This window comes from Danio aesculapii, chromosome 5 (assembly GCF_903798145.1).
Source record: "Danio aesculapii chromosome 5, fDanAes4.1, whole genome shotgun sequence".
Classification (NCBI taxonomy): Eukaryota; Metazoa; Chordata; class Actinopteri; order Cypriniformes; family Danionidae; genus Danio; species Danio aesculapii.
This window is the reverse complement of record NC_079439.1, coordinates 18366987-18390957: the sequence shown is the minus strand read 5'-3', so window position 1 is coordinate 18390957 and position 23971 is coordinate 18366987. Positions and strand designations below refer to the sequence as shown.

Sequence of the window (23971 nt, the reverse complement as noted above, 5' to 3'; positions counted from 1 at the left end):
TCGATTGTTACTTACCTGTTTTATAATGATCAGCTGTAGTTTAAAATGACGGTGAATTTTTCTCCTATAAGGACTTATTATGCGGTCTGCCACCATCTTGTGGCAGAACGTCAACTGTCTTTGCTCAGTATGACAGGCTGATGAATGCCGACGCGAAATTCTAAACATTTAAAATAAGCAATATCCTTATAAATAAACTGCATAGTTGCAATCTAAACAACTACATTCTCAGCTGCAATATTTGTCAAACTGTAGTGAGTTTATTGATCTGCGGTCACTCTATGTGGGCGGAGTAATACACAAGAGTGAAGAGGCTGTACGAGTTCTGATATTGCAGAATATCGCACGGTTATCAGCCAATCAGATTCAAGTAGCAGACAGAACTGTTGTATAAATATATAAATACTTAATTTGATATATTAAAATACATTTAAAAATTTATAGATACAGCTGAAGTCAGAATTATTAGCCTCCCTTTGAATTTTGTTTTCTTTTTTTAAATATTTCCCAAATTATGTTTAACAGAGCAAGGGAATGTTCCCAGTATGTCTGATAATATTTTTTCTTCCGGAGAAAGTCTTATTTGTTTTATTTCAGCTAGAATAAAAGGAATTTTTAATAAAAAAAAAAACATTTTAAGATCAAAATTATTAGCCCCTTTAAGCTATATATTTTTTGATAGTCTACAGAACAAACCATCGATATACAAAGATTTGCCTAATTACCCTAACCTGCCTAGTTATCCTAATTAACCTAGTTAAGCCTTTAAATGTCTTGAAAAATAACTACTAAAATATTATTTACTGTCATCATGGCAAAGATAAAAGAAATCAGTTATTAGATATGAGTTATTAAAACTATTATGTTTAGAAATGTGTTGAAAAAAATCTTCTATCGGTTAAACAGAAATTGGGGGAAAAAATAAACAGAGGGGCTAATAATTCAGGGGGGCTAATAATTCAGCTGTATATTAACATTTTATTTAAATTATACTATTAAAATACCTCTTGCTCACATGAGTTTGTAGGATAGTGGCTATAAGTAAAAATAAAATATAAATTATTTAGTATTTTGGGGCTTATAATGTGATCCTTGAAGGTAAAGTTCTGCTGAGAAAAGATACAATCAAACAGCACACATTCTGATGTCTGAGGAAAAAGCAATAATACCCTTTTCATCCTTGACCTATGTCAGTTTTTACACAAAAACAATCTATTTTCAATGTTGTGGTCGTGACCTGGCTGTCTTACAAAATTTTGTTTGTTAAAACATTACACGCACACTATGTTTCAAACACATTTCATTAAAAACACTCTAAAAAGAAGATTCACAATTACTTCAGCCAATTAAAGATACATTTTCTCCACATTTACAGGGTGCTCACCTCTTTTAGTAAAGTGTACAACAATTCTTTCTCCTTAAAATTAACTAGCAAAAACATCAAGACGTGTGACGACTTTTCTTTTCTAGTTCAAACAAGTTCAAAGCAGCTGAAGTGACACACCAAAACACAATGACACTTCGCAAGAAAGCTTAAAACACTTCTCCAATAAGTGTACTCGCTCTCTGTCGCACCGCGCTTCCCTTTGTATCCCTGTAATATGCAAATAATCAACAATCACAAGACTGGCAGCCATTTTCTGTCATCTCCACGCATACACAAACACGCGCTTAAGACAGGCAACAACCTTTCATACCATAAACTCCGAAATCAGTCTTAAGTAAACAGACGCACACACACAAACACTCATGAAAAGAAGTCTTACCTTGTCATCGATGTCACTCTCGCTGTCACACTGTAAGGAGATAGTGAGAAGAAGAAAAAAAAGATATGAGGGAATTATTCATTCATTCTCCGACCTCATTATCGGTTCAGGTATGATTTTTTACGGCTCTGCCTTTTTTTTATTTCTCTCGTTCTTTCTGTGACACCTTTCAACAAAAACGGAGGTGATGAAGGGGATAAAGTGATACATTTGAAAGGGGGTGACACGGTTCAAAAGTCAGACACTGGAAAATCCAACTTTTCCATCGTTTTTTAGGAGCTTGAGGAGAATATGAATGATAATAGATGGAAAGTTAAGGGGGAGAATTATTCGTATACGTACCAAATGCTGGTAAATTACTGTGGGGGAAAAAGGTGAAAGCTATTTGACAGCCTGTCAGCGCTGAGACGCAAAATTTCAAACAAGTGAATTTCCTGTTTTAAAATCTAAAATGGCCTCTTACTTTAGTTTTTTAGGGCAGCAGGAAGCTGAGCATAAGTGACTACTTTTAGTTATTGGATCTCTAGGTATGTGTTTTTTATTATTATTATTTTGTATTTTATTTTGAACTATACTCTATAATCATAGTAAAAAAAATATGACTTTAGATAAACAAAAAATGCCACTGTATGTCACATTTCAATGTTTCATCAATTTCTTGACAGACCTTATTATTATTATGAACATTTCTTAAGTAACATCTTTTCACAGATATCAAATATATCCAAAGCAACAGGAAAATTAAACTTATTTATGAACATATACATATACATTATGAACAAGTACATGTCAACTTACATGTCAACTTACAACCCTAACCCCAACCTAGTCTACTTATAATTCTCTAACGAGAATTAGTTGGCATGCAGATGCAATGTAACTTCAATTTAACAAACGGTCCACAATAAAGTGTGACCTTTTATTTGACAATTCTCTGTTAAAGATCTGAATACATGGTACAGTACAAGTCAATTTGTAAGGATAAATAAATGGGTAATAAAACACATTTGAATCACAGGCTATGGGACATTTCTGTCGAAATACACATTTAATAAAAACATATAAAATACACATAAAATTGTTAACTAATATTTTACAGTGTGAAACAGTTTCAACGTAATTTCTCATCTGACTTAAAAATAGCATAACATAAAAAATGCTTTTATTAAAAAATGATTAAAATGTGTTTAATAAAACTGCATATTCCATATAAAATAATATATTTCCATGTGTAAAAATTAATAAATAAAAACTAAATGAGCAAAATGAATAAATTAAATAAATAAATAAATAAATAAATAAATAAATTTTGGCTTTAAGTGTAACCCTCTTCTTCTTTTATAAATAAAATATTGATTTATATAAACTAAAATAAAATAACAGAAAATAATAAACTAAATTAAATTAAAGTAAACTAAGATAATCATAATAATAATAAATAAAATTATTTACAGACATGACCACAGAATAAATATATTAAATTAAATTAAATTTAATTTAATTAAATAAAACAATCAATTAGTTTGTTAAATAAAATGCTAAACTTAAAACAAAAAGCTCCACTTAATGTATTTTTATTTCAAAGTCAGGTGGATTTTGACAACTATTGTGTTTTGTTATTTATTATTTTATTCTTTGGAAGTTTCCAATGTACTGAAACTTCAGAAGAGCAAAAATAATGAATACTATAACAAATAACAATTCTAGTATCAAAATCCACCTGACTTACATTAAAATTAAAATTACATTTAGTATGGATCCCACTGGCAATCTATTAGCATATGTGTGTCACTTCATGCGAGAAATGCTCTTATGAAGAAACACTGCAGAATGACTCTGTCCGGCCGAAAGACAGTCAAGAGAAACGTGAAAAGTGCAAAAAAAGAGCCTTTATGAGAGACTGCAACTCATTTACAAGGGACAATGGAGCACATAAAATGGCCACCAGCATAAACTTTAAAACATTCCAAAAAAAAAAAAAATCTAATTAGAATACACTGTCTCCCTCTCTATGTTACAAAATACCCTGTACAACACTTAGCAGGCGCTGGAGTGCCGTATTCCTCTATAAATTTTTCATGCCAGGCCATTATTGCACACTCTTGCGCTTCTAGCCTTTCATTTGAACAAGTGGTGGAGGACATTTCGGGTCTTGCGGCATAAATGGACTGCAATTATGCATATGCAAATGAGCAATTACAAGCCATTTGCACTTAAAGGCCTGATCACAACCACTCACTTTTGTTTTCTTAATGAGGATCCGTAGGTCGCTTTTTCCCCCTGTTCTGCTAAAACAAGAATTTTTCCATTCAGCCTTCGTTAGACTCCATTTAGAACGTGATTGTTTGTTTGTATTTGCGCTGGTATGTTTTTATTAATAAGAGATATTCAAGTTCTCTAGATGAAGACGACTTCTAGCTGGTTGACTCGATTTTGCTAATTAAATCAAGGTTATGGTGATGGAAGCATGGTGTTTTATTATTTAATTATACAAACATCCATATTTCACAATTTTTTGTGAAATTTCCAATGCAATTCTCTTGTGGCAATTCGTAACTTTTTGATTTAGTGGCTAATTTGTATCTCATTCGCTTATCCCATCCACCAATGTGGGGTAGGGTTAGGAGTGGGATTCAGAGGCTTGTCTCCTAATAAAAATTATATCAGGGTTCATGAATGTTTTTACTACTTAAATTCCAGGACTTATGAAAAACTTTCAGGTAAATATCCATGACCTAATATTTCATGTAATCTCTACATACATATGGTGAATAAGAAAAAATCTCGTTCAATTTGAACACAGCATATCAAAAAATATGTGACATTCTATGTAGTTTGTTTATACTTATATGTGTAAAATAGTTTTTAGAAAATGCCTTGCTGCACTCAAAGAATGAGTTTCGCTGCTTGTTCAATCTACTTATTTAAAATGAGTTGAAACAACACAATTCTTGTGTTCAACACAACTCAATTGTTTTATGTTCAAGCCACTTAAACTGGTAAAAACTATTACGTTAACGTCCTCTAAAATATTTAGAAATGTTGGCTACTGTTTTCAAAAGACTTACATTTACATGACATTTCCCCGAAACATTTTGGGTTTATTTGTTTTTCCAAAACTTTTCCAGGCCTTAAAAATGGCTTGCCAAAATTCCATGACTTTTCCAGGACCATATGAACCCTGTCTTATGACTCGTACCAATTATATCATATGAATTTGAATGAATTATCTAGGTTTCTGACTAGTTACGTTTCCTTGTGTGATTGGACTTGAAATTTCACAAACTAAAGGTACTGCAAATGTACTTGGACTAAAAACAAACAAACAAAGTCTTTACTCTAGAGTACTTACAATGTGACAATCTTTTGAAACATTAAAGAGCCCATATTATGGGTTTTTGAAAATGCCCTTCCGTGTAGTGTGTAACACAGCTCTAAGTGAAGTGAAATATCCAGCTAAGGCTTAAATATGTAAGTGTACAGTGTTTAAAATTATTGATTCATCTATAAAAGAGTCGACTCATTGTGCTTCAAACGAGTCATCTTGATAACGAGTCATTAGGTGTTTCGCGATGACGCAGCTACGAAACACAAGTAGTTGGGCGCGCAAACCCGGGAGATTTGAAACCTGCGGCCCCGCCCACTAACAGAAAAAAAAGTCTCACACACACACAGAGACACACACAGACACCGGTCGAATGAAGTCACGCTGTGCAGATGGATATTATGGACAGTCTAATCAAAGATGAAACATCAGCAATATAGCCCAGCCTTGAGCAGTTCTGAGTGCTTCTGAAAACTATATGCTTTCAAAGAAGACTTCATCAGTTTGTTAAAGGAAGGATCAGTAAAGACTGTCAGAACATGTATCAGTGCATCATGGATCAGTTTCTACCCCCATTTCACAAGTGTAAGTAAGTGCGATTAAAATTATTGCCTCGTTTACTCTAGCTTGCAAATTATGTATTTAGTTGTGTTTTGTTACTTGTAACTGCGTGTGCTGTATCAGGTTAACTCTTTATATTCTCATATCGCGTGTAAAGCCACGTTGAAAACGCGACGCGTGCCGCTTTGATTACGGATCGTCAGCTGTTTACACACATGCAACGGACAAGTTTCAAAATATTTCAGCTCAATATTATTGTCTCCTCGTGTGTGTAACGCACGGGTATTCGCGGATATAACTGAGCGCCGCTCCTCTATGGACGCACCGGCCCTGTGTGTGTGTGTGTGTCTTTGTCTCCTCGTGTGTGTAACGCACGGGTATTCGCGGATATAACTGAGCGCCGCGCCGCGCCCTCTCTATTCAGCCGGTCCTCTATGGACGCGCCGGCCCTCTGTGTGTGTGTGTGTGTGTCTCCTCGTGTGTGTAACGCACGGGTATTCGCGGATATAACTGAGCGCCGCGCCCTCTCTATTCAGCCGGTCCTCCATGGACGCGCAGGCCCTGTGTGTGTGTGTGTGTGTGTGTGTGTGTGTGTGTGTGTGTGTGTGTGTGTGAAAAGAGCAAGAAGACTGTGACCTCCTCGCCAGTTCTTGGACTTTTTGCTCAATAAAATAGTTAGTCGTCAGTATTTTCTAGTCCATCGTCTGTGTTTACATTCACCCACTGGCAGCCAAAATCCACTATAAAGCGTGTGTGCACTGTGACTACTTTTATATTGTAGATTAGCAGCTGGGCATTTCACTCTGCCTCGTGCTGAAGCCTTGTCCGTGTCGACCAATCGCAGCAGGCTGTCATCGGTCCAATCAGCGCAGATTAGCTTCGCGCTGAGGAGGGGTTTGGGAACAAATGAATCGCTGAACGATTCATATGGGAGTCGCTGGGATAATTAGGTAAAAATAAATGCAGATTATAAGACAGTGAAAGTGTTGTTTGACCTTGCATGCATATTAGACTGTTGTTGGAGACCTTTACAACCTAAATATGACCCTATTTCATGTATAATATGGGCTCTTTAAAATGCATCACACAAACAAACGAAATATTAACAACCAAATAAAGTGTCTTTAAAAAAAAAAAATATATATATAATAAAATAAAAGTCCTATTTTCTTTTCTTGATATTGACTAAAGCTGTTAACTAACTAAAAAGAGAAATACACAAAATTGTCCTCAATTTCGACTGAATTTCGATTTTGATTATCTATCTATCTATCTATCTATCTATCTATCTATCTATCTATCTATCTATCTATCTATCTATCTATCTATCTATCTATCTATCTATCTATCTATCTATCTATCTATCTATCTATCTATCTATCTATCTATCTATCTATCTATCTATCTATCAGTGTTCAAGCTGAAATAAAATAAATGTGACGTCTGTGGGAAATCCAAATGTATAATGTATGTTTTTCTAGCACACATTGTTATTTCTTAGGCCACAGGTGTCAAAATCAGTTCCTGGGGGGCCGCAGCTCTGCACAGTATAGTTCCAACCCTAATTAAACCCACCTGATCAAACTAATTGAGTCCTTTAGGCTTGTTTGAAACCTACAGGTAAGTGTGTTGAAGCAGGGTTGGAACTAAACTGTGTAGGGCGGTGGAGTTTGACTTCCCTGCCTTAGATGAACAGTTAACCTGTGCAAATTATTCACTCGAACAAAATACAATTAAAAAACTAAACTTTTTTTTTGGAAATCTCCAAAGCTTCACAGTTCAGTTTGACGCTTTAGCCACAATAATCCTAACCACACCCCTCTTACCGTTAGTTTGCTATTAGGTAAAGATGGGCAAAATGTCCCCCTACTCAATATTTCAGTTTCAGTTGGAAATACATCAACATACTGAAATAAAAGTGTTAGCAACTTTAATATTTAAAAAAGAAAAAAAAAAACAATTTAAGGGGGGGGGGGGGGGGGGGGGGGGCACGTAGCTAATAAATCTGACTTCAACTGTATCTCTCTAGCTGCTCATCATCTTTTTTGCATATGTTAATTAAAAATAAGACTATTCAGAGTATATTTTTTCAGTCTCAGTCTCATACCACAGCTTCTACTCTGACCTGCAGACTCATAAGCATAGTTTCAGTGTCTTTATTTGTTTGTTTGTGTGTGTGTGTGTGTGTGTGTGTGTGTGTGTGTGTGTGTGTGTGTGTGTGTGTGTGTGTGTGCGTGTGTGTGTGTGTGTGTGAATGTCTTTATGATTTCCGGTATTTACAGAGGCTACACTCAACCTCCCACACAGGGTTTTACCACACATTTTCCTATAGCTTGCATGAAAAATTAAAGATTAGACAAAATACTACAGACAGAGACACGGAAAAACTCTATTCAATTCAAACGGCTGCATGCGCTCTATGGAAATTCAGCAGAGTTCAGCGGTGCCTTTGTGTGTGTGGATGTTTCATGTACATTTGTGTGTGTCTGTGCCATGGATTAGAGCGAGCCATTCATCGAGTCTCTGTCCCGCGCAGCACAGGCTAAACAAATCCTAATTGCTCAGCTCTACTTGTCACAAGTCATCCACTGTGGGTCCAAGGCATTAGCACAAACAAAGTGGCTTAGGCGATTGTCAATCATGCTCTTATTCAGGTGGGATTTTCTTGTTAGGCGATGTGGATGTCAAACCGCTCAAAGCAAACAGCTCTGTCAGTGGTTACAGTTCTCCCGCTCTAGAAAGTAATGGCAACAAAAGGCACGCTGGGTTTGACTGTATAGAGGTGAGCGGGGCACAAATAGCGCACAGGGATTGAACATTTCCACACATGCTAACATAACAAAGCTTATTTACTAGTTGCCATATCAACACTATGTAATCTGTTGAAGATATTGTTGAATATTTATTGGACCACATGTGAACCTGGACCACAAAATCAGTCATACTTTTTTTCTTTTTCAAATATTTCCCAAATGACCTGTTAGCCAGCACTCACTTTTGGGGATTTACGCCTACCTAACTTTAAATAGTAACAGTTCCTGACTCCAGTAAGCTACAAACACAAACTAGATATCATTGGAAAGAAGACACTTTGAGCTTGTGGTAAAAGGAGAAGTTACATGCTCAAAATTATAAAAAGTTATACATTATGAAGTCATGAGAAATTTTTTTTTTTTATTGTGTTCAATATTTGTTTTTCCATATACAAACACAGCAAAACATTAATGTAATGTCCTAGAAAAATATGACTTGAAAGCCAAATGTTTCATGAGTTTATATTTCAAATTCGATTAAGATAGCATGCAAAATGAGATTTTTGTAAAAAGTTTTACATCAATTTTTTTGGTTGTAACCAAAACAAAAACACTGTAATTATGAAACAGAACCACATATTTGTACTAGGAAAAAACGATTAGACATTAGCAACCCCAAATAGTTTCACACGACCTGAGAAAGTCACAAAGTGTTAAGTTGTGCCCCTGCTCTCCTCTACATAGGGATGTTGGTAACAACCATCTAAATGTAATGTTTGTTAGCCCGTAATAAGACTGTTTGTTTGTCAGTTTAAATGGGTATGAATTAAAGTGCACTTTGAATGCAGTAAATTCAGTCACACCTATATCCTGTGCGGCAAACAGAGGCCTGACTGAACCCCAAAGAGGGCCAGAACAGAAAAAGGGTAGATGTGAGCAAGAATACACACACAGGAAGGCACGGAGCAAATTCATTCACAACAGACAGACTGAAAACACACTTTTGAATTTCTGAGAAACAAAGACACATTTGGAGTGAGAAACACAATGGCAAGCCTTCAAAAATAGTACAGTAGAAAGAGCACAACATAGACGCTGAAAAATGGTACTGGAATGCTGTGGTACCATTTCATGCTATGCTAGAAAATCTGAAATCTGAGGGTCCAAAAACATTTAAAGTTGTCTAATTAAAGTGCTTAGCACTGCACATTACTAATCAAATGCTATGCTAGATTAATATGGTATAAAAGTATTTAGTTATATTTTTATATATTTTACTTAAATTATTGTACCGTAATTTAACATATGATGTAACAAATTATTTATATAAAGTCTAATTTATATTCATATATATTACTATATTTTATATATGTTATAATAAATAAAGTATTGAATATTATATTTAAATAAATTATGTTTAAATAACATATTTTAATACTAATATTTACAACCCAGGCTCATTCTGAAAACGTAATGCTATATACATTTCTGGAACACACCAAATACGTCCCAGGAGTTATGTTTTATTGCAGTTTTTGCAAAGGCTGCTGTGTATGACTTTTCAGATCTCAAATTTCTCTCGCGAGTGGTATTTGTGCCTGCTGTTCTTGTGTAAATCCATCAGAGGGCGCTGTCGACTGAATGACTGACTGACTGACTGACTGACCGACTGATCCACCCTCCACCTTTTCCAAACCCAACCAATAGTGCATTCAAAAGCACCGAAAGACTGACCCACCCACTTCCTAAAAACAACTGACAATTTTAAAAAAGCAATCCAGAAAAGAAAAGCGCACGCCTGATTTCAGATTTTACCACATTCTCACCCTGTTATTTACTTGCTTATTTTATTTTTTGGCTTCTGTTCGTGTCTTACCTGCTTTCTGGAACCGTTCTTCGCCGGACTTGAACCTTATCGTTGTGGTCAACTCCTCTCTGCATCTCAAGTCCAACAACGTACATGGCGAGCTAACTGGACAAACTTGTTTTAAAGACGAAATGCAGCCATACGTACTTCTGGCTACATAATTCGCGATTTCCAGAAATGCACTGTTGGGCAGTAGCATTGCTACCAGCTTAACTACATTTCTCAATAGCGTGGCGGTAGCGTCGCTACTTTATAAATCCAATAACTTTTCAGTAGTGAAGCTATTTTTTTAGTCAATTCCACATAAGCTAAATTTACCGATCGCAGATCAATGAGTGACAGCACGAACATTCACGGAGCTGTAAGGTCAGTGTCTAGTCAATGAAGGTAAATTTATATTCTTCTTCCTGTTTTATGACGGTTGACAACAAACTTTTTGCTTTTTTCAAAGTTTTCTGTAAAAACTAAAGTATACTATGGTTATTACTATTATTTCATGATATTTATTAATGATACTATAATAAGTAAGTTAGTGTAATTTAATGCTTATAAATATTTCCTTTTACTATATATTACTATAGTATTTTAAATGCATAACACCTGTTTTTTTTTGTTTTTGCTATAATTTGTTTCTGTTTGGTACAATATTATTTACAGTAAATAACTAAACTTAACAGTTCTGCCTCATATGATTCATTGACAGTTTTAGTGATCACTAAGATATGAATGTTAATTTAAGTTGCTTCAATTTAAAAATGAAAATTGCAAAAATAGCTTAAATGTAGCCAAGCTACTTTTTCAAAGTAGCTTTTAGCTTAGCTTGCTACATTTCCCAGGGTGTAGCTTTTAGTGTAGTTAAGCTACAGTTTAAGTAGTGTAGCTAACAGCTTAGCTCACTACATTTTTCAAGTACCTTGCCCAACACTGCAGAAATGTATATAGGGCTGTGTTTTCAGAATGAGCATATGTTGGTGATAACATATGATGTAACATACATTATTTATATAAAGTCTAATTTACGTATATTCATATATTAAATATGTTGAATGTAAATAACTTATTTAAATACTACAATTTAAATAACTATTATACTTTTACTATGCTATTAATATAGTATAAATATTATATATTAAGTATATAAGCATAATTTGTTGATAGTATTATATTATTTAGTACAAGTATAAATGATATACTAGTATAAATGAATCCTGGTGTGTGTATTAAAAGTAATTTACAACAAATATTACGCTATACGCAATATTACAAAATAAGAAAAGAAATGAAATCCAGTGCTAAATGCAGCAGACACTGCCAGAGTATAAAACCACGCGAGACGGCCGCAGTGAGCAATACAATAAAATGTCGTCTTTTGTTTACATTGGACATTACAGCTTCTCCTGTCGTCTCCCGTGAAGATGGTTTTGACATTTAAACAGCTTTCTTCACATTGGCTGTGCGTGCTTTATTTACAGACTCCCTCGCGAGCGGGTGTGATTTATTCACCACGAGTCTCGCTCTGGACCCTGTGGCTTTGGGTTTTGGCCTCATATATTTCAGCTGAAATGGGAACGCGAGGAACTGTCTAATATTTCAGAACATTTTCCTGGCAGCATTTTAATAGACACGCACGCCGAGGGGGGGAAGACAATAAGCGTTGCGCATCCCGGACCACATTAAAAGCGACTGCCCAAATCAATAACACAGTTGCACCTGTCACACGCTGAGGAGATTGGGAATGAATTGGCCTTGGAGGGGGAGTGAGAAACTAGCCTGACGACAGGCAGCCATGTTGGCTCCACATCAGCAGCGTCCGCCTGGGGATGAGTCTGGATGAATACTGATTCCAGCAGTACGGGATGCCAGAAAGAGAGAGTGAAAAATATGCAAAAGCAGATCTGCAGCTTCTGACGATACGTTTGGGTGTCAGCGGCATGGCGGGAGAACAGCAGTGACATCATTGGGGCTCTGAACTCGTGCAGCGATGATGAGGGCCGGTTTGTCTGTCTCTGTCTGGTGTATGTCTGCCTGTCTGTCTGTCTGTCTGTCTGTCTGTCTCTCAGTAAGTCTGTCTATCTCTGTGTCAATTTCTCAGTCTTTCTGTCTGTCTCTTTATAAGTATGTCTGTCTGTCTGGTGTAAGTCTGTCTGTTTGTCCTTCTGTCTGTCTGTAAGTCTGTCTTTCTGTCTACGCATGTCTGTCTGTCTGTCTGTAAGTCTGTCTATCTCTATGTTGATATCTCAGTTTTCTGTCTGTCTTTCTGTAAATATGTCTGTCTGTCTGTCTCTTTATGTCTGTCAGTCTCTCTGTAAGCCTGTCTGTCTCTAAATCTGTCCGTCTGTCCTTCTGTCTCTCTAAGCCTTTCTGTCTGTCTCCATGTAACTCTGTCTGTCAGTCTTTCTGTCTGTCTCTTTAAGTATATCTATCTGTCTGGTGTAAGTCTGTCTGTCTGTCCTTCTGTCTCTCTGTAAGTCAGTCTTTCTGTCTAAGTATGTCTGTCTGTCTATTTGTCTGTGTGTCTCAGTCTGTCTGTCTATCTCTGTCAATTTCTCAGTCTTTCTGAATGTCTGTCTGTCAGTCTATCTGTATGTCTCTCTGTAAGTAGGTCTATCTGTCTGGTCTTTCTGCCTGCCTCCCTGTCTGTCTACATGTATAGGTGTCTGTAAGCCTTTCTGTCTGTCTGTCTGACTTTGTCTATAAGAGTCTTTAAATTTGTCTGTCTCTGTCTGTCTGTAAGCATTTATGTCTGTCTATCTCTCTTCTGTAAGTCTGTAAGACTCTCTTTAAATCAGTTTTCCTGTCTCCAAGTCTCTGAAAGTCTGTATGTCTCTCTGTAAGCCTTCCTGTCTGTCTGTAAGCCTTTCTGTCTGTCTCTGGCGATAACATCCGATGGTCCACATTTTGCAGAGCACAGCAAATGAAGCACTTGTCTGAAAAAGTTTACTCAAAGAATTTCCTCATCCAATGTCCAATTTTTTTCTCTTCTTTTTATAGGGCATTTTCTAAACAGTTGAATCACACTTAAATAAAATGAAACAAATGTTTATTGTGGTAGTCAATATCAATGTGTTATAGAAAAGGTCTGGATATAACAACTAATTAAATAATGAATCTATTAAAAATTAAATGATTAATGTAATAAATATTAATTATAATGATCACAAGTGATAATAATAAAAATGTATACAGTTGTCCCTCGCTTTATTATGTTAAGCTTTCACGGCCTTGCAGTTTTGTGGATTTTCTTTTGTACAGTTTGACAAGCTTTTGTTTTTTTTTTATACAGCGCAGAGTTTTGCATCCTGATTGGCTGTAGGCCATTGTTAATCAATCTCTTCCGTGTCTCCTGTACATTACAGAATGTGTTCAGCTTGCCAAATTAACATAAATCTTTGATTACTAGCAGTGTGAGTTCCAACAAGGATGCAAAAAGAGTTGTAACTGTCCGCAGCAAGACCGTCGTAAAGGGGGTCGCACACCTGATGCGCCTCGCCATGCAGCGCCATGCATTTTAGAATTGTAAACATAGGTTTCTATCAGGGCAAGTACACCGGCACCACAAGTCGGCGGCTGTCTGCGGTGCCCAGCTATGACTCAGGATACTGTTCATACTTCTGCTGCGCCACAGAGCGCCGTCTGAATAATTTAATTTTAAATAACATGAGAATGTGCGCGTCCGGTGTGTGTTACTTCCAACTGTCGTTTGCGTGGCGCATTCGCTGTGCGACCCCATTTAAGATGGAGTCTGCTTTAGTTTTGTGGATCAGTGACAGCAGGAAAAAAAACATTACGCTGGATGCCAACATTATCTACACAAAAGCTAAAAAGCTTTATGAACCTTTTGCTGACAGCGATGAATGTTTCCGCCTGACAACAGAATTTGATCTTTGGTTTCATTCTGTAACACTAGACTTATTTTTTCAAGAAATGTTTGAACTTTGAGAGTGTTTAAATGAGAGAAAAGTGTGAAAATGTTAATGCCTGTCTGAGAAAAGTGTATTACAGCCTATTGTGTTATTTTTAGAACGTAACTCCCGCGATTAGCGGGGGACCACTGTATAACAAGAATTAATTTAACTACAAAAAATATTACAACTAACACTTAAATGAAAATATATTAAAATATATTAAAATGTAAACATGTAAACAAAAATGACTAAATCACATAAACATTACTAATGCTTAAATAAAAAACAAAAAAGTCAACAAATAATTAAAAATAGTTGTATTAATTCTTCGTTTAATCAATAGTTCAATCAATCTTTTAGTGAATAATTGAAAATAGTTATAAGGAATTTTTTTTGGAATCATTTAAATTACAATTAACAAATTAAATTAAACGTTCTTTTCTAAACTACACTCCCATGTATGCATTTAGCAGATGATTTGATCAAAAGAGACTTACAAAGTACTCTAGTCAAAAACAATAGCCAACAATGCATTTCACAACTAAACTAAAAAGAATAAATGTTTATGTTTTGCATAAATATATTTTTGTTGTCAGAATGAGCCAATTTGTTTAAGGTCAGCTGTCAGTCATGCAGGGTCAAGCTCAGCTGTTGCTCATAATCTATAATCACACTCAGAGGTCACGATGAGGTGAAGGTCAAAGATCAATTCTAGACTTTCAGATGCGCACACACACACACACACACACACACACACACTTGAGTGCGGGCAGTGAGGGAACACAACACTACAGGCTTTAAATAATTGAGCACAGGCCTGTATCTGTTAGTGTTCACTTTAGGCGACTCTCGCTCTCAGCGGCCCAGAGGGAAACTTGACTCACTTTGGACTTTAGTCTCGAGGGACTGAGAGCAGATCCAACCAGCATGACAAATTACAAAAGGCATCAGTTACAGTACTTTTGGCCAAAAATTATTCTGCCTCGGCCACTTTATTAAAAAGTTTGTGAAAGCATAAATAAAATATAAACACATAAATAAATAAAAAATAAATAAAAATAATAATAATAACTGTTATGGATAAACAATGAAAACATTTTTATCATATTTTTATAACCATTACATATTATTGACACATTAAACATATTATTAATACATGCATAAAAACATTACTTGATTTATTTTTTAAAGATCAATTTTTTAGGGCAGTATAGGGCAGTAATCAGACAGAAAGCGAAGTGGGACGCCATGTTGGCACGCTAACCACTAGGCTATTGCACCATTTTACCAGGAAAAGGACATTGAGATTAAAAATCTGAGAATTCTTGTAGTGCAATTAGTTTTATTGTGTATTTATTTTATGTAATACTTTAACTTTAACAAATAAATAAACAAACAAACAAACAAACAAACAAACAAAAAACAAATAAATAAATAGATAAATAATGCTCTGGTAACTATCATGGATACACAATGAATAATTACAAATATGAATAAAACATGACCTAATGTAAATAAATAAAATACTTACATTTTTAACCATTAGTAAAACAATTAACAAATAAAAATATAATTAAATAAGTACTTGATACTATTAACAAGTTTGTAAATATAAAAAAATAAAAAAATATATATAATAATGATCTGTTAGCTATCATGGATAATGTAAATATTTTTAGCATTTTTACATGACCACATATTACTGACACTTAAAACAATATGAATAAAACAATTGTAACAATTAATAGACGATTAACAATTAAAAAAATAATTAAATCAAGGTTTATTAATTTTATAGTGTAGTTAGTTTGGCAGTCAGTTTATAGTTTCGTAGTGTATTTATTTTCATGTAATAAATGAATACAAGTTGTTATAGTTTTTACTGTAATGTATTTTATTTATTCATATATTTATTGAATATTTATTTTATTTATTTGTAACTTTTTATTTAAATTTTAAGCTAAACCAAATGAAAGTGAAAACTATTTTTCTCATCAGCTAGCTTATTTTACGATTGCAGATTTTATTTTTACTACAATAACCCTGATTAAAAAATAATAATAATAAAAAAATAGATAAAACCTTCAGGTAACTTAAGAGTAGCAAGTGAAAATAATAAATAAATAAATAAATAAATAAATAAATAAATAAATAAATAAATAAATAAAAATGGTAAACAATCATTTTCAGTGTAAATTTTTCGTCCTAACTAACCCAATAACAAACGTAAACAATAGTGACCTTAAATTATAATACCAAAATATCCCTAAGAGTAACCGAATTACTATTCATGACATCATGAGCACGTTCGAAACTGTCGCCCCCTTCAAACCATGTTTTGACTCCACCGCATTTTAATACAAAGCGTTTCTAAATAAGCTCTCCTCCGCACCGGAAGGCCAAACATTTCCAGGAGCCTCTCTCACACAAAGGCGAAGGAAAGAAAAATAATCCCAATGATTCTGTCTATAAATACATCGACATCCCGACTGGAGGTCAACAAAGAGCTCTCGCAGAACTTTGCCAGAATAATGTTGCAGTCGTGTTGCTTGAGAGATGAGAAGACACCGGCTTTTCCTTGACCTCCGCATAAATGATGGATCAAACGCAGACGCCCACACTTTGATATGATCAAGGCATCAAATTCATGCAGCCGCTTGACATGTGACTTTGCCTTGGGGCATTATGGGAAGTGACTGGAGCAAAGAGAGGATGGATTAAGAACTATTGATCAGATCGAGGAGAGAGAGAGAGACTAATGATAATGATGCATATAGGAAGAGAAGAGTGTGAGTTGATGTGGGAGGAAAGCAGAGAAAGAGGAAAGATGAGAGACTACAGGAAAGTGCAGGCTGTTCAAATGTCACGGACAACAGATGGAAAACAACTTTGCTGAATGTAAAGTTTTTGTTAAGGAAACTAATATTTGTTAAGGAAACTAATAATTTGACAACATAATGTAACAAAATAACAGCAACACAACATATATTACATAAGACAATACGATACGATATGGTACAATATAATACGATATGATACGATACGTTATGATACGATACAATGCAATACCATATGATACGATACAATGCAATGCAAAAATATTATGATACGATATGATATGATAATATTACGATTCAATATGTTACATTGCGCTACGATACAATACAATTCGATATGATATGGTAAAGTACATCCAGGAGGTTGTGATCGCAGAATTAAGCCTGACAGGCTTATCGGCAGGTTGTATAAGACTGAAGGCCATTAATCTGCAAAAAGAAAGGTCCTGAATGTACTTTAACTCGCCTACTATACCGTTACCTTCCACAAAACATCAAAATTAGACACTAAACATTGTTGATAGTCGTAAAAGTATATATTAACCCTTTAATTAAATGCAAAACTGACATATATGAAGCAGCTGATGGAGTATACACTAACCTGCATATTATTCAGTCACAAGATGGCACCAAACATTCAAAATGCAAAACTGCACATAATAGCCTACGTATTATTCATTCACAAGAAGGCGCACCAAACAGTCAAAAGCTGTGGCTTGACAAACAAGCATATACATGTAAATGTGGGTGTGAACATATTCACTGATGGTCGGTAAAAGACAAATGGCAAAAGACAAAATTATTACAGATTTAACTAAAACAAAAACAAAGGTAAAAATGTATAAAATTGTATTTAATAAATAGAATTATTAATTAATTAATATTATTTTAGTTTGGAAGTAAAATAGAAAAACTCATTAATACAAACATTCTTTATCTAAAAAATGAGAAGTTTTCATTATTTAAAGTAACAGTAAATATTAAAATTTACTGCCACAAAACATCAAAATTAGATAGGAAACATTGTTCTGAGCTGTAATAGTAAATATTAACTCTTTAATTAAACGCAAAGCTGACAGATACAAAAGCAGCTGATGGAGTATACACTAACCTGTGCAATATTCAGTCACAAGATGGAGGCAAACAGTCAAAAATGCAAAACTGAGAGAAACTGTCTGAAAAAAAGCATAAACTAGCCTACGTACTATTAATTCACAAGAAGGCGCACCAAACAGTCAAAAACCATGGTTTGACAAACAAGCAGATACATGTGAATGTGGGTGTGAATGTATTCGCTGATGGTCAAGACGATTCGAAGTTCCCGGATTAGCCTATGGTATTCAGTGGTTAGCATACCTTGGAATGTCACAACTGACCAATCGGAATTGTGTATTCCACACAGTCATGTAATAAGTAAGGGATAAAGTACATACATGTGGTTGTTATCTCTGAATGAGGGCTAACAGTATTTGTTGTATAAGACTTTATTATGAGAAAACAACCACCTTTATGTACTTTATCCTGCTTTTTACATAGCTGTTTGCCACAAAATTAAATCGTTAGACAAAATTTTATTCTAAGACCGTAATAACTTATTAAAGGTAAGCTAGTCAAAAACAGTGGCAGAGACTGACAAGCATATACATATAAATGAGAACATCTTCACTGACAGTCGGAATATAATATAATATAATAAAATATAATATAATATAATATAATATAATATAATATAATAAAATATAATATAATATAATATAATATAATATAATATAATATAATATAATAAAATATATATAATATATAGATAATATAACATAATATAATAATATAATATAATATAATATAATATAATATATATAATATAATATAATATAATATAATATAATATAATATAATATCATATATAAATATATACATAATATAATATAATATAATATAATATAATATAATATAATATAATAAAATATAATAAATATAATAATAATATAATATAATATAATATAATATAATATAATATAATATATATAATATAATATAATATCAAATATAATATAATATAATAATAAATATATATATATGTCTTAAAGACTACATTTTCAAATGAAGATACAAAAGATACAATCATCGTAATGTTCCAATGGGGGAAAAATGATTTGCTTAGATGGCCTGAGGAAGAATAAACTAACAGCAAATGTTAATAGTAGGGTGAACTATCCTTTTAAACGCACACTGAAGGAGTTTTACGCTGTTTTCAAGCTCCTTCACTGCACACTGGAATCATTTGGTTGTAATCACTGAGTTTAGTGTGTGAGCGAGCCAAACGGAGTCTCTGTGGCTCTCAGCTGCAGCTCAGGAGAACATTCTGGACGTCCAGCGGCATTTGGCTGTGTGTGATGTGACAGGGAATCTCAACGGAGAGTTTGGGAGTTCTTACAGCACTTAGGGCCTATTTACACTTAGTCACTTCATGCAGCTTGATTGATCAGCCGCTATCCATTTGGATGTGCTCATCACTCTCAGCCACATGAAAGATTTTCTGCGAAATAGACCTACTCTTCCCACAAATATGATACAGCGTTATATATAAGCAACATGCAAATACAATAGTATGCACTGGTAATGCCACGCAAAGAAAACAGATAATAATAATTATCTAATAACTAATAATAATAATAATAATAATAATAATAATAATAATAAAAATTGAAATGAAAATAAAAATAAAATAAACATAAACAAAACAATCAAACGGCAGAAGACAAATGACTACAGATTTAACAAAAACAAAAACGAAAGAAAATGTATAAAATTATATTTATTAATAAAACTATTCATTCATTTTCTTTTCGGCTTAGTTCCTTTATTAATCTGGGGTCGCCACAGCGGAATGAACCGCCAACTTATCCAGCATATGTTTTACGAAGCGAATGACCTTCCAGCTGTAACCTATCACATCCATACACACTCATTCATAACGGACAATTTAGCTTACCCAATTCACCTATAGCGCATGGTTTGGACTGTGTGGGAAACCGGAGCACCTGGAGGAAACCCACGCGAACACGGGGAGAACATGCAAACTCCACACAGAAACGCCAACTGACCCAGCCGAGGCTCGAACCATCAACTTGCTGTGAGGCGATTGTGCTACCCACTGTTTTCAGTTTCTGTTATTTAAAGTAAGAGTAAATAATTAAATTTGATGGTTTTAGTTGTCATCATCTTTAATACTTCATTTTAAAGATACTAAAATAATCCTTCATTAATGAATAGTGTTTCATTGTGTTATTAAAGAAGTTGAAGCTCCTTGTGATAATGACACTTACTTACATATACTCTAATATCTTACATAAACAAACCATAATCATACAAAATCTTCTTTCTGCAGATGATACTTTAAACTGTAAAATGTAATTATGTATTTCTCTTTTCTTCTACTTCTTTACTATATCTCCATGCAATTAATTGCACTTCAACGTAGGTTCCCTCGTGAGTCAACCCTAAAAGCCACCTCTTTCTATCTTGCACAATTCACATTAAAACTTGTGATCCAACAGCATATTTTGCCAGCACTGATGACAATCATGTTATTCTTGGACGTCCTCTTTTTGTGGTACCTTCTACCCTTTCATGCAATGCAATGTAGAAAATCCTGTTTTTATCTATACAAAGTACATGACAATGCCACTGATGTTGTCTTTCTCTAACTTTTTGCATGATTGTTACTTGTCTGATAAAGTGCTGTTCTACTATAATAATTTTTGATCTTATCCATGATGTGAACTCCAAGATTTGTATTACTATATTACCTCATATTTTATTATTTACAATGTATTTTATTTAAGCATAATGTTTTTAATAATAAAAATAATGATAATAATAGCAATAATAATAATAATAATAATAATAATAATAATAATAATAATAATAATAATAATAATAATAATAGCAATAATAATAATAGCAATAATAATAATAATAATAATAATAATAATAATAATAATAGCAATAATAATAACAATAACACTAATAATAATAATAATAATAATAATAATAATAATAATAATAAAACCAATAATAATAATAATATTAATAATAATAATAATAATAATAATAAAACCAATAATAATAATAATAATAATAATAATAATAAAACTAATAATAATAATAATAATAATAACAATAATAAAACCAACAACAACAATAATAATAATAATAATAATAATAAAATAATAAAACCAATAATAATAATAATAATAATAATAATAATAATAATAATAATAATAATAATAATAATAATAATAATAATAATAATAATAATAATAAAACCAATAATAATAATAATAATAATAATAAATTTAATGGAACTAATCAGTACAAAAATCCAAGTGTAGCCTACTTTATAATGGACACAAAATAGAAGCAGAGGCATGTAGCACACACACACACACACACACCAATAGTTCACCAGGCCGCAGGAATTTAACTGAGGGTGCTGAAGAAATTAGGCAGGGAAGGAAGGAAATGGGATGTTGACTTGAACCGTCCTCTAGGGCAGCGCAGTATGTGTGTGTGTGTGTGTGTGTGTGTGTGTGTGTGTGTGTGTGTGTGTGTGTGTCTGTCAGTTTGATGGAGTGAGTGCTGGTCTCCCCATGGCCTGTGTTGTGCACCACAGAACAGATTGAGCCTGCGGGCATCGCTCTCGTCTTCAATCTCCACTTCTTCTCCCTCTTCTGTGTCCTTGTGTGGGCTGAGGAACACTGGATGGATGGATCAGAGGGAGAGAAAGAAGACGCTGTGGTGTGTGTGCGCATGTATCAGCTCCTGGGAGGCCGGAGCTCTGATTTCGGGGAGCAGTCAGATGTTTTACGCTTGGATGTCATTCATCCACAGGGCTCCTCATGGTGTGACAGAGACTGAAGGAGGACAGACTTTTTCTCTCTTTTTATACGTCACGGGTGTGAGGGAAACACATCTGAATATATTTCTATTGGCTAAGCATTTAGCATAGCATATTACATAACATAACATACGATAGAATATTAAACAACTATAGAATGAAAACTATTTTGACAATATTAATTAAATAAATGACCATTAATAACAAAAAATTTAGAAAAAATAATAAATACAATTTGAAAAATCAATAAAATTCAGTTTTACAGACTTATTGTTTTTGTTTTTCTTATTTTTTTTAGTTTTCACTTCATTTTAGTTAACAAAAACTGCAATAGTAAACATATACTACTGAAATTAAACATTTATTTGGTTTAAATATTTTTTTCAATTCAATTTTATTTCAATTAGTTTCATTATTTGTCATTTGTTTAATTTTAATTTTAATTTAAAAAGCTTACAGCGGGTTGGGTGCAAAAGGACCTGTGGGTTACATGTGGGGGCTCATCCGGGAAGGGAGTGAGGTTTAGGGGGGTGAGTGTAATGGAGGCCAGCTAGTGAAGTGCTATGCAGGTCAACCTCACTCCTGTGACCTCAAAAGGTGTTCCAGCGACAGATGCTAGAGGCCATGGTCTTTAGCCTCTTTGTTAGAGCAACCGACTACCATGCAAAAATTGCCGGTTCGATCCCAGGTCAGAGTGGATTGGGTGCTGTAGAACTGGTGAGTTACATGTGGGGGCTTGTTTGGGATGGGAGTGAGGTTTAGGGGGATAAGTGTAACGGAGGCCAGCAAGCGAAGTGCTTTGCAGGTTAACCTCAGTCCTCTGACCTTCAAAATTTTGACCTTCAAAATTTTTTTTGTTGCCATGTGATTGGTTGATTAGAAATTTGAGTTAACGAGCAGTAGGACAGGATCTGCATAGTGGGGTACAAGCTAAGCTAAGCTAAGTAGTGTGTCTGTATTTGTGCACAGCAGATCCATGTTTATTTGTCTTCTTTGTTTTTTCATAGTTCGCGAGCTGTCATGCTGCATTTCTTGCTTAGCTTCCACTGATGAAAACTAGAGTGCAGCTTGTGAAGTGCTCTTGAAATAAAATTAAAAGAGTAACAAAGAAAACCGAGAGGGGGAAAGAAGAAAGGCAATAAGAGTGAGTGAGAGAGAGAGAGAGAGAGCAGCATCGAGAAGAAGGGAGAGACAGAGAGAGAGAGAGAGAGGAGACAGAGAGAGGAGAGAGAGAGACTCCGAGAGAGAGGGAGGAGGGAGAGAGAGAGATGAGAGAAGAGAGAGAGGAGGAGAGAGAGAGAGAGAGAGAGAGAGAGAGAGAGAGAGAGAGAGAGAGAGAGAGAGAGAGGGAAAGCGAGGGCGAGAGCACGTCTTAAGGAGTTGAATAATTTAGAGAAGCAAAGGGAGGACAACACAAAAGAGCAGGAGAAAAACACTGTCAGTTTGACCCGGTGCAGTGACTAGAGCAGAAATATCACAGACAAGCTCTTTCTCTCTCAAATTCACCAGCTCTGTTTCTCCTCTGAAGAACAACAGGATGGATGACAACTTCAACTCATCTCGCTTGTATTGTTTCACTGTTCTGCCTATGTTTCTTCATTCTCGTTTCCTCTTTTCGGTAGTTATTCTAGAGCAGGGCTATTCAATTAGTTAGTCATGGGGGCCAGTTCATGAAAAGCATCCCAAACGAGGGGCCGGAGAGATATGACTTGCAATATGAGTGATGATACAACAGTATATAAGAGCAGTATTAAGCTGTATTTGTGCTCATAAAGACACCCACATTTTTTTCTACATTAAAACATTAATATGTTATATTATGAAACTACATAACATCATGGCATTGTACAATCTGTTTTTTTTTTACAAGCATATCCAAATGTAGTATTTTCGAGGCACAAAGTCAGTGCATTGCTTAAGTAGGCTTCTTCTACATTCAGATACATTCATATGTTATGTTTTAAACTGCATAACAATTAGGGATGCAACTATTCTAGATTTTGGTTGTATGATTATTGGCAGAAGAATAATCATGGTTTTATGGTTATCACGATTAT

At 34.4% G+C, this 23971-nt stretch overlaps 1 protein-coding gene across 1 annotated transcript in view; it reads right to left on the bottom strand.

Annotated features, from left to right (window-relative positions):
• Nucleotides 1-23971, bottom strand: part of fbrsl1 (fibrosin-like 1) — a 579938-nt gene that overhangs the window by 201320 nt on the left and 354647 nt on the right. Inside the window, 1 exon segment of the mRNA XM_056457467.1 lies at nucleotides 1767-1796. Within this exon segment, the coding sequence (XP_056313442.1) occupies nucleotides 1767-1796 (30 nt within the window).